This window comes from Alligator mississippiensis, chromosome 3 (genome assembly GCF_030867095.1).
Source record: "Alligator mississippiensis isolate rAllMis1 chromosome 3, rAllMis1, whole genome shotgun sequence".
NCBI lineage: Eukaryota > Metazoa > Chordata > Crocodylia > Alligatoridae > Alligator > Alligator mississippiensis.
The window spans coordinates 43,459,257-43,471,269 of NC_081826.1; the positions used below are offsets into that span (position 1 = coordinate 43,459,257).

A 12,013-nucleotide genomic window follows, 5' to 3' on the forward strand; every position below is an offset into this window, starting at 1 on the left:
AGCCTGACAGGGAAAAGCTAGAATTTCCCACGTTTTTGTCCTTTTAAAGGAGAATCTACTTTAAAAGTTTGTTCATGACCCTTTCATATATTCTTGTGACCCACTTTTGGGTTGCGACTCATGGATTAACAATGCTTATCTAAAGGTTCCTTGTACATTATAGAAAATTGTTTTAGGGAGCCAGTGACCATTTTCAAAAATTGGTTTCGTGGCACTTGTGTTAGTGCGAACTTTTCAAAACCTCTGGTAAAAAAATCATTTCTTAATTTCAGATTAGAGGTATATTGGTTGCCTGTTGGATCGGCACCGATAATAGGGAAATTTACGTTATCGGCTACTGGCTTTTTTTGGCTGTTGTAGCTAATAATGTTCTCCAGTAATGCCTTCTGGAGTGCCTTCTTCAGTATTGGGGCACAGGCCAGAAGGCAGACACCTGGATTTTCACTTGTCTGTTGGGCCAAGGCTCCTGGATGCCTGGGATCCCTCCCACGAGCCAGGGTGACCCCAGATACACCCCCATCTCCTCACTGGTGGGCCAGGCCATGCTGGAGCTTAGCAGCTGCTGTGGTGTGCTGAGTGCTGGCGTGACGTGGGCTTGGGCCAGGGCCAGGCTCGGGGCAGGCGCTGTAAAAGCACCGAATGCCGCAGATGTGGCTGGGACAGGGAGGGGTGGGTGCAGCTGAGCTGCCCCCCTTGGCCTGGCTTGACTCAACCTGCAGTGCCCGTGGGTCTGAACCCCAGGGACCGGGGGCAAAGCCTGACAGGGGCTGGGGCAGTTGCTTCCCCTGCTGTGTGCAGCAAGGTCCTCCCCACAGCGCGGAGCTTGACCCAGAGACCACACAATCCGGGGCAGCCTCAGGTGCAGGGGGTTAAAGGGCAGGGGCTGCAACTGGCATGGGGTACTTTTACATGTGCTCCAGGAGCTCCGGGGGTGGGGGGCAGTGCTTTAATTAGAACTGCTCCAAGAGACGCTCTAATTAATGTGCTGCCATGTCTCCTGTATTAGCGCCCCCACGCTTAGAAATGGCGGTGGGGGCACTTGAACTAAAGCTTGTTCGACTAGCTTTATTACTAAATATTAGTTATTGGTATAAGCCAAGAAAATCTTTATCAGTGCACCCCTATTTCAAATAGGTCTTAAAAACATTTGAATAGTGTTGTTCCTCCTTCAGTCATAGCACAGTTGTTGAACCAAAAATATTCTATAAACAATTTCTTCATAAACTAGTGTTTCCAGTGTGAACAGGGTCCTGTTTAGAGAATCCATGCTCATTTTACTTTTTTCTGCCCAGAATTCCAATAGTAATATTAATTATAATGGCAGTGTGAGAGATATGGGCACCTGTCTTGTATTAAATTCCATTTTCTAGATGTTAAAAAATGGTAGACAGTAATAATGTTAGGTACGCTTTTTATTGAGAGGTATAATATTTATATTTATATTTAAATATAAATTGAAATCAAGAATGCATTTTTAAAACTCTTTAATGTTTGGTTTGTTGTTTTGTTTTCAGCAAAGTACCAATATAGATGTCGTTCGTTTTCCATGTGTTGTTTACATAAATGAAGTACGTGTCATTCCTCCTGGAGTAAGAGCTCACACCAGTCTGCCTGACAACAGGGCCTATGGGTAAGTGTAAGGCAGTACAAATCAGAAAGATTCAAGTATATTATCCCTCTTGTCTGGGACTTGTTTTGCAGTCTAACAAGCTGTCTTAAGTTTATGCATGCACTGAATATGTAAGATTTTTCTTTCGGTTTTTTTCAAATGAGAATCTTGGATTTTAGGACTTGTGTGTCCTGTTTTATTTTGCTTAACTGAAGTTTGACAGGTTTAATTTTTACCTGTATTCTATTTACAGAGAGACATCTCCACATACATTTCAGTTAGACCTGTTTTTCAACAATGTCAGCAAGCCAAGTGCTCCTGTTTTTGACAGACTGGGAAGGCAAGTACTTTCAAAATTAATTTATACATAGATGAGGATTTTCTTTATTTTCTTAAATAAAGCTGTAGGATCTCATAGTACAGATGTTACAGGTTATAATATAAAATAGCATGCATAGTTGCATTGTCTAGTTAGAATATAAAGTAGTATGGTTGGCATAGCTTATTCTTGCAAACACTGTTTCATAATCAATACCGTTAATAAGAGATTTTATGTAGGCAAACTTGCTTCACTTCCGTGTCCTCCACTGTGACCCAGCTTCATCACTGGATGTTCTCAAAATTTCTTGGAATAGTTTAACTTTTCTAAAGCTTTATTATCCGATTGATCCATTCCAAAGTATATATGGGACTGAGGATTGTAGGGCGTGCCATCTACATTCTGGCCTGCCTATTCCTGCTTCCTGATGCTTTCCCACAGTTCCCTACCTCCCCATCATCTTTTGTTCTTAAATTGACACTCCCTTTAACGTCAGCATATATTACCCATATATTGTAATGTATGTTGGGCTTTATGCATTCTTAAATTGATGAGCATATACATTGTACAACATTTTGACTTGGAGTCTGCCTCTTTCACTTAAGATGATCGTGAAGTATTAATACAAGTGATATATAGAAACATTAAGACTTAAGATTGTGTAAAGAGATTTTGAAAAATAAATGAAAAATAAGCATGTGTGTTCTGTTTAACAGCCTTGAATATGATGAGAACACTTCAATTATTTTTAGACCCAATGCAAAGGTAATTATGTCTTATTTCTGCTATGATTTGAACCTTTTTTCTTTCCTGTCTGGATGCTATTTAATAGCTTTGGCATGCTATTAAATGTGCTTAGCATTGTACAAAATAGTCATAGTGTTAGACCTATCTCTAATATGCTTATTCTAAACGAAGCTATACAGCTTAGTTGGGTAATACACTAGGGCCAGTGCTTTAAAAGTTAAAGCCTAAAGTTAGAGTCCTTGTAAGGGTGTGGACAGACATAACACTTGAATAACTTCATATGTATTTAAAATGTGTCAGAGGGCAAGCAAATGGATGTAAATGCCCTTTGAAATGTTTTGAAAATGGCAGAAGTGCTCCAAAAATAATTCTGAAGAAAACAATTGCTATTTGGAAGCTCTTCAAATGAAGCGCATCCTGTTACACATGCATGCTGTACAGAGCATGACAAAGGAGGGCTCAGCCCTTTAATATCTGGTAGTGTTATACTGCTTTAAATGTTATATCTGTCCCTACCCTAAGTGATATGGTTTTCAAAAGGGCTGACCTCTTGGCAGTGCCTATCAGGATTAAAGTGAGCATCAGATGGATGACATCACCCTAGTAGATGTTCAAGTCAGTTGGTAAGACTGAGTGATAAAAACCAAAGGATAGTGAGATACGGTTGCTGTATCTGGGAAGAGTGTCACCCTGTATTAGAATCTCGTAATCAGTTCTTTTCTACCTATCTTAAAAACACTAAAACAAATCTAGATGTTTGTGGGGTGGTGGGGAGGAGTGGCAGGTGGAGCATTGCAGCCTGATCTGGATGTGGGTGGGCTCAGCCCTAATCCATGTGGATCCCAATTGGCTGGATTTGGCTCATGGGCTGGAGGCTGTGTACCCCTGGTGTAAACAATAAAGGATGTTGAAAGGCCTGATCTTTATTTTTCACTCCTTACTAGTCTACAGGTACTAGTAAGCTGATAATAACTGTAAATCAGACTTGATATTAAATGCTTGTAGTGTACTTCCAAGCTTCCTCTGCAGTCCTCTTTGGCATCTGGTGCATTTAGATCAATGTTTCAATGTTACCCACACCAAGGGAAGTTCTCATAAACCGGTTTGAGTGGCCTTGACAGTGTGTTGTAATTGGATGTTTTGGAGAGTAAAAATCACTTATTTGATGTCATTAAAAATGTTTTGAGTTTTCTCTTTGAAAGCCAGGGAAAGGTGTAAAACTCATTAATTTTCCTTTTTCTAATTTTCCTTGAGTGTTTTTATGTGGCTACTGATACAGAGCTCTTTGAATAAGATTTAAAGTATAGAATTTTCAGTCACCACTGCATTTTAATTGTTGTATTTTATTTTGTGAATCAGGTCAACACAGATGGATTGGTTCTGAGAGGTTGGTACAACTGCCTGACCCTGGCAATATATGGCTCTGTTGATAGAGTAATAAGTCATGACAGAGAATCACCACCGCCGCCACCTCCCCCACCACCACCTCCCCAACAACAGCCTGGCTTGAAAAGAAACCCAAAACATGGTGAGCAAATCAGAACTATGAGAACAAAAGTATCAAGAGTTTCCTTTATTTAAAATATTCTCTGAACTGCAGCTAGGAAATCTTTACATCAGATTTCATTGGACTTAATTATCCAGTTGAAGTTGTTTTTTTTTTTTTTTTTAAATCAGTAATACTGAATCTTCTTACAGATTTAGGTTAAATGTTTCTTAATAAGTTCCTCTTTTTATAGTGCTTCTGAAAAAGTGAATGTGATTTACTGAAAACAGGAATTGAAGAACTCTTTTAGGTTGCATTTCATATGACTTAGTCAAAGGATAGGTGACCAAACTCATTACTTCCAAAATGGAGTTAATGACCAAGAGTAGATAAAGAGAGTGAAGGAAAGCTTCACCATTCTACTTAGCTTTCTGTTTGTGACTTACAAGTTGCTTAAAAAAAAAGATTGATCATACTTGGAGTAGAATAGCTTCTGTACAGAAAGCTTGACCAAGTTGCTATTTTGGATTTAATGTAGTTTTAAAGAATGGAATTGTTTGGAGATTTAACTGGCAGACTGCAAGATAGAACTAATGTACAGTAGATAATCAGCTTCAGTCTAAGGTTTGGTTTGTAAATGGCTTTAGTCAGTAATGGTAGAATTTATAGTATTATCTGATGCTATCAAAGCAACAATACAAATAATTACAATATTATGCTCTAAGTTATGATCTAATATGAGTCTTGAGAATAAATGTGGAATGTAGTGTTAACTTAAAATTACTGCCCTAGAATTAATGGTTGGTAAATGAGTTGTTTTTTTTTTATCCAGGGTGGCTTCAGGAGGGGCATTACTTAATCACTTTTTGTCCATGTGTTGCATGGCAAAAGTACAGTTGATAAATGAGTGTTTTCTAATCAAGAGTGACATCTAAATTAAAAACTTTGTACTTTCCCTCTCTCTCCTCTAAAATGCTCATTTTCAAAAACCAAAAATGTAGTTGATGGGGAGAAAGAAGATCAGTTTAATGGCAGCCCTCCAAGACCGCAGCCCAGGGGCCCAAGGACTCCTCCAGGCCCTCCACCTCCTGATGATGATGAAGATGAACCTATGCCTGTATCAGGTATAACAAGTGTCAGTCTGTTTCTCTTTATGTCTGTTGCATAGCTGTGCATGATGAGAAGGGAAAAAAGCCTGCCGTGCTACCTTGTGGCAGCAGATGAGCTTTTTGCTTTTGTTGATGATCACAGATACACTTTTAAGAAAAGAAATGCAGTTAAATGACCGCTTAAAGACTGTAGAATCTAATAGCAATCTAGGGTTTGCATGTTATGAATTAAAAGCGCATACACTGTTTATGTAAACAGTTTAATGAGCTAATTAGTTATGGTGAGTTGTTTTGTCAGATCATTTGAATGCTTAAAAACATTCTTTTGTATCTCCACTACTCCCACTACAAACACTTAAACATAGTGCTGAAGTATTGGATTTGGTAATCAGAGGATTCTTTTCTTAATTTCCAATCGTTCCAGTGGTTGGGGAAAAGGAAGATGATGTTGATCACAGGGAGGATTACTTTGAGCCCATTTCTCCTGATCGAACATCCATTCACCAAGAAAGCCAGTACTCTGATGAAGGAGAAGTAGAGGAGGACCAGCCAGAAGATGGGGAGGATGAGGAGGAAGATGTGGATGTTGAGGAGGATGAGGATGAGGAAGAGGATGATGGGCATACAGTAGAGAGTATTCCTGAGGAGGAGGAAGATGAGGAAGAGGAAGATGAGGAAGAAGAAGGGGAAGAAGAGGAGGAAGGTGAAGGTAGGTAATATGCAAAAATAAAAATGACCAAGATTTTTTTGAAAGTGGAGGGCAGTATAGTATAGTATAAGCAGATGACAGGAATGAAGAGACATAGGCTCTTCCTGCCTCTACTGCAGTGTGTGACTTTGGGTCAAGTAATTTTTCTTGTCTTCATCTTGATTTTATAAAAAACTTGGAAGATGGTTGCGAATAATGCACAAATTATTTTTTTTTTTTAAAAAAGATCAAATTCTTCCAAGCCAGTGACTGCAAAGGGGTATTATATTGTACACTTAAATTCTGGCATTTATGAGGTCAAATATATGCCTGTTCACTTAATTGATTATTATATATTGAAATATCTGATATTAATCCTCTGCTATGATAATTTAGAGATTTTTATTTTCTCACATACACAATTTCTAAAGAGTTCTGATGATCTAGTGTTCCAAAGCAGTTCCACAGTAACAGTCTCATGTGCTTTCATGATGAAAGATCAAATATTTTGGTAAGAAGTTAGGTTAAATTGTCATGGATATGTGGAACTATACAAAAAGGAGAAGGGAAAGATGAGATAATCCAAGAACCCCTGCAGTTTCAGGAAGTGACTGCATCATTAGCTACTTATTGGTGCCTAAGTGGCAAATCTCCTACTTTCTTGTTCAGGAGGAGGAAAAAAGATCCCTAAAATCATCTGGCTTGACTCTTCTGAGGGGAAAATCCATTCATTACCTCAGATTTTCTGACCAATTTAAGCAACTTCCTATGAGTGACAATTTTTGTAGTTAAGCACCTATAGATATTTATGCTTTGAAAGAGTATTTTTGCCCAAGTAACTGTCAAGCTTATTTTAGTTTTTTATTTTTAATCAGTGATGCTGAAAGGAAGGCGCTTTATTTTTGAAAGAAAAGGGCAAAACATATTTTTCTGTTTAAAAGGGGGAGCAACCCCCCCCCCCTCGGAAAAATGTTTGGTCAGAATTTCTTCCAGTCCTAAAAGTTATTTAACTACTTTTCTGATACCTAACTTGCCACATGTATGAAACCAAGCACTTCTTTGCTGAAGTGCATCTGGCCTGTTTCTGTCTCTGTACTTTGTTCTCCAGTGGAGCAGCAACATTTTAGACTGCTGCTGTATTTTCTTGGTTTGTTGGAGCTCCAGTGTGGAATGGCAGCCACATAGTGAATGGTAAGGAAGAAACCACTAACATTGTCAACATAGCACTATCTGAAGTGTCAAGGCTAAGTAGAGTTTACCAGAGGGAGATTTTTAGCAGATATTTAGTATATGTTAGCTTTTTGGAACCAAAGATTTTTAAGAATAACTATGATTCTGCTGCTATTACGTGACGTTATCTAGAATATTATTTAATGATTGGATTTCTTATCTTAGTTGAATTAGGATCTTTGCTTCCAACTCCATGGAAGTTCTGCAGCTGTCCTATGTAAGGAGTAACCTCACAATAGTGCTTTTTAATTATAGTAGCAAAGAACATTTTTAGTGTTTTGAATTCATACTTTCTAAGCAGCAGTTTGTGTACTACTTTTGTACTATGAATCATTCCTGAAGTTTTATAACCTAGTCATCTGTACATAATTGCTTTTTATTTAACAAACTAAACCTAAAACTTCTTTTCAGGAGATGATGGCTATGAGCAGATTTCAAGTGATGAAGATGGAATTGCTGATCTGGAACGTGAAACATTTAAGTATCCAAGCTTTGATATTGAATATACTCCTGAGGATCTGGCTTCAGTGCCACCTGTGACATACGAGCCTTATGAAAGAGAGCTTGGACCTCTGTTGTACTTCAGCTGCCCATACAAGACTGTATTTGAGACTGAAGTTGGTAAGATAAGGGACCAAGATGCAGAAAAGGAAAATTCGGGGGCAGTCGAAGCCTCAGTTAAATTAACTGAACTCTTGGATTTATATCAGGAGGAAAGGGGTGCAAAATGGGTCACGGCTCTAGAAGAAATTCCAGGTTTAATAGTGAAGGGCCTAAGCTACCTGCAAGTGAAGGACACAAAACAGGACTATGTTACCCAACTAGTAGACTGGACCTTGCAAGCTTTAAACCTGCAGGTAGCTCTCAGGCAGCCCATCGCTTTGAACGTTCGACAGCTAAAAGCTGGAACAAAGCTGGTGTCGTCATTAGCAGAATGTGGGACTCAAGGAATAATGGGACTCTTGCAGGCAGGAGTTATTAATGCACTATTTGAATTGTTGTTTGCAGATCATGTATCATCCTCCCTTAAACTTAATGCTTTCAAAGCTTTGGATAGTGTTATCAGTATGACTGAAGGAATGGATATGTTCTTGAAAGGTAGGCTAGAGGCACATGAAAAAAGTGGCTATCAGAAACTCTTGGAACTCATACTGTTAGATCAGACGGTGAGAGTCCTCACTGCAGGTTCAGCAATTCTGCAGAAGTGCCACTTTTATGAGATTCTGTCAGACATTAAAAAGCTTGTTGACCAATTAGCAGAGAGTACTCCCCCACTTCCTAATCATACTGAGTCAGAGCAGGATACAGACCTTGGACTTGAGAGAACCAACCAAGAATATGAAAATGATGTGGAGGCTCCTATGGATATGGACCATCTTCTGGAATCTTCAAATATTAGTGAAGGAGAGGTGGAAAAACTTATTAGCCTCCTAGAAGAAATCTTTCATTTGATGGAGACTTCACCTCATACAATGATTCAGCCACCTGTAAAATCCTTCCCGACAACAGCACGCATTACAGGACCCCCAGAAAGGGATGATCCTTACCCTGTCTTGTTTAGGTAAGACAGGTCTGGTTTGCTGGTTTCTTGTTTCAGTTTTGTGGATGCAGTAGCATAAAGCAGTGACTAATGCTTTGCTAAATTTTTTTACGCTGTTAATGCCTTTCATTCATTAGTGAAGGCTTACAGATCACTTTAAGTGTTAGGAAGAACTGTCTGGTTAATGGAATCAGTCATGTTGTTAGTTTCCTACCCTAGCCATCTTAATGAGATCACAGACTGAATAGTGGACTGTTATGCTAAGTGCTGTATAAACGCCTACAAAAAAGAACCAAACATTCTGCTCCGAAAGACCTTGCAGTTAAGTATCTTAGCACTGTTCCCAATGGACAACGGTCCACATAACAGTCCTAACACTATCAAACCTCTGGCATTTGTAGCAGAAAGATCATGAATGGACTTAGGAACTGTATATTACAAAAATGTCTTTGAAGTTTTTCATTACTAAAAAGATAAGAGAACTCTAAACATTTTTTCTCATTATTTTTTAAATAAACATTGTTAACTTTAAGAACTAATAGTAGCAGAATGTTTAGTTTGAGAATACAGGTACTCAAATTCACAAAATTCCCAAGGCTAAAGTTTCTGACACTTTTATTGTGCGAATTATTGTTTTTAATAAGAATTTTGTTTTTAGGAGATAATCATAGCAGTGACATTTTTGTGAAAATAGCTCAGAATTCTGCTACTTCATCATTAAGTAGGTATGGTTTCTTAAAATATGCATAAGATGAGGTTCTGGTAAAATTATTGGATACTATGTTAAACTTGTAAATCAGGATTGTACTGCAGATGTTTTTGTTTTACGTTCTTACAGATATCTTCACAGTCACCATTTCTTGGAATGTATTACCCTGCTACTATCCATTCCAGTCACAAGTGCTCATCCTGGTGTACTTCAGGCTGTCAGAGATGTATTGAAGTTCCTGGCACAGTCGCAGAAGGGTCTCCTCTTTTTCCTATCCGAGTATGAAGCAACAAACCTGTTGATAAGAGGACTTTGTCAGTTTTCCGATCCAGATCAAGAAGAAGGTCTCCAGTCAGATAGTGCTAATGAGGATACGTTTGCCTTGTGGCTCTTGCATTCAACACAGACGTTGCAGTGCATCTCGGAATTGTTCTGCCACTTCCAGCGGTGCACAGCCAGTGAGGAAACAGACCATTCGGACCTCTTGGGAACACTTCATAATCTTTACCTGATTACTTTTAATCCTGTGGGAAGATCTGCTGTGGCTCATGTATTCAGCCTTGAGAAGAACCTCCAAAGTCTTATTACTTTAATGGAATACTATTCCAAGGAAGCTTTAGGGTAACTGTATATTTGTGTTCACTTTTTTGGTTTACTGATTTTAAACATTTATAACTTAGCTGTTCCCTTTGTAAAGAAATAATTCATCAGAAGAAAGCTTACAAAATTGCCATTGCTTCAAAGTAATGTCTTCAAAGTAGAATAGCAGGATAGAAATGGCAGGTGTGTGCCATTTGTTAACAGTTGTCATATTAGAAACTATTCAGGTCATCCAAAAAGATGTTTAGGTATTTTACTCTAGATCAAATTTCAGAAAACTAGAAAATATTAGTAAAGAGGTAGCCTGTTTGGTCTAAACTTAACATTTTTCTGTCAACCAAGTACAGAGGGCTGGGCACTCTGATCGCATTTTCTGCATTGGATATTTTCCAAATCTTGAAAGCTTACAGTATTTTTTTCTAGAGAAATTTGTCACTTAAGGAGTAAAGATTGAATAGCACTGACAAAGATGTATAAGAAAGTGTGCTCACTACTTACTAGATTCTAGTCTGTGCTATCAGTTTCCCGCTCTTCTGAGTATTAAAGCTTGCAAAAAAAACCCGGGATAATTATATAAAGTACACAATTAACACGTGGGTAGTTGTTTCATTCCTTATCAAGAGATCAAAGTATAATTTTGATCTGTTTCTCAAAAAACACTTGTAGGCAAGATTATTTATTTTTCTTCTTTAGGTGAAGCTGTAATAGAGATGGAGTTCTATAGGCAGATTCTTAAGTGTTCAGGTGAGAGGATCCCTCAAATGCCCAGTATGGCAATGTACCGTTTAAGGAAATCCTTTATCTGTTTCAGTGACTCCAAGTCTAAGAAGTCAGTTGCTTATAATTATGCCTGCATACTTGTTTTGCTGGTGGTTCAGTCCTCCAGTGATGTTCAAATGCTGGAACAGCACTCGGCACCTCTGTTGAAGCTTTGTAAGGCTGATGAAAATAACACCAAATTGCAAGGTACAGTATGTGCTATTATCAAGTAAATTGTTCAGAATGTATAGCAGAAACCTTTTATATGCTAGTAATTAGTACTTCATGATCATCTGGTTTTGATAATGTATATAATGAAATTCCCCTTTTAGCCACATATTAGGTTGAGTCACTGAGAAGATATATAATTTTTCCTATTTATGTTAATAAGGTATCTTCAACTTGATAATCTTCCTAGTGAATAATTTATGTAATATTCATTACCAAGAATATCAGATAACGGCAGGACGTTTGTACTCTTTGGAAATAATTTGGAAGGCAAGATTAGTAGAGTCGGTGGTTAACTACTATTTTGACTGTATTGTGTTTTTCTGCCTTTAGTCCAGAACTCCAGGCACTTATGAAACTTAGTGCACTATTAGGGAACGGAAAAAAAAACCCTTCTACGCAAAACTTCTAATTTATCAGTTTTTCCAGTGATTAGACTCTTGTACAAGGATCGATGCCAGGCTGGCCAGCCATGTTATAAAGTCCAATGAAAAGTTCTTCTTCTTGCTGTTCTACTTGGCAGCCCTTGGCTTCCTTAAGTACTTTTGAGATAAGTTGGGTTTTACAGCCTGCCTTGCAGTTTAACCAATTCAGGCCATTCTTGACCATGAAGGGATGTATCCTGAGTTGAAGAGCTTTCACAGAGAATACCCTGGTGGCCTGGAGTGAGGTTTTACTTGAACATCTATTTAAGGAGTTGGAAGAGTTGGATTTTGTTTGTAATTAACTGTTTGTGGTTGTATGTATGTGAGGAGAATATGCTGCTCTTTCAGGACTGAAAGGCTCTGTCATGTATTTTTAACTAGGTCAAGTAGGGACCTTGATTGCCCAAGGGAGGTTTTTATTAAGTGTTTTTGTCTAATTACAAATAAGTATAAAACATTAATAGAATAAAATTCTAATAGATACTAATTTAATATTGTTTATAGAAACACACTTCTGAGTCATTTTATAAGAAGTCCCTAATGAAGAAGTGGAAATGTTTTGCC

The 12,013-nt window shown here is 38.1% G+C and overlaps 1 protein-coding gene across 3 annotated transcripts in view; it reads left to right on the plus strand.

Moving 5' to 3' along the window:
* VIRMA (vir like m6A methyltransferase associated) overlaps window positions 1-12,013 on the plus strand; it is a 46,869-nt gene that overhangs the window by 19,803 nt on the left and 15,053 nt on the right. For all 3 annotated transcript variants that reach the window (XM_014611662.3, XM_006273950.4, XM_014611663.3), the window contains exons 2-10: window positions 1,515-1,630; window positions 1,863-1,949; window positions 2,645-2,693; window positions 4,035-4,203; window positions 5,163-5,285; window positions 5,695-5,979; window positions 7,600-8,749; window positions 9,567-10,058; window positions 10,849-11,003. In XM_014611662.3, the coding sequence (XP_014467148.1) occupies window positions 1,515-1,630; window positions 1,863-1,949; window positions 2,645-2,693; window positions 4,035-4,203; window positions 5,163-5,285; window positions 5,695-5,979; window positions 7,600-8,749; window positions 9,567-10,058; window positions 10,849-11,003 (2,626 nt within the window). The remainder of the gene's footprint in view (window positions 1-1,514; window positions 1,631-1,862; window positions 1,950-2,644; window positions 2,694-4,034; window positions 4,204-5,162; window positions 5,286-5,694; window positions 5,980-7,599; window positions 8,750-9,566; window positions 10,059-10,848; window positions 11,004-12,013) is intronic.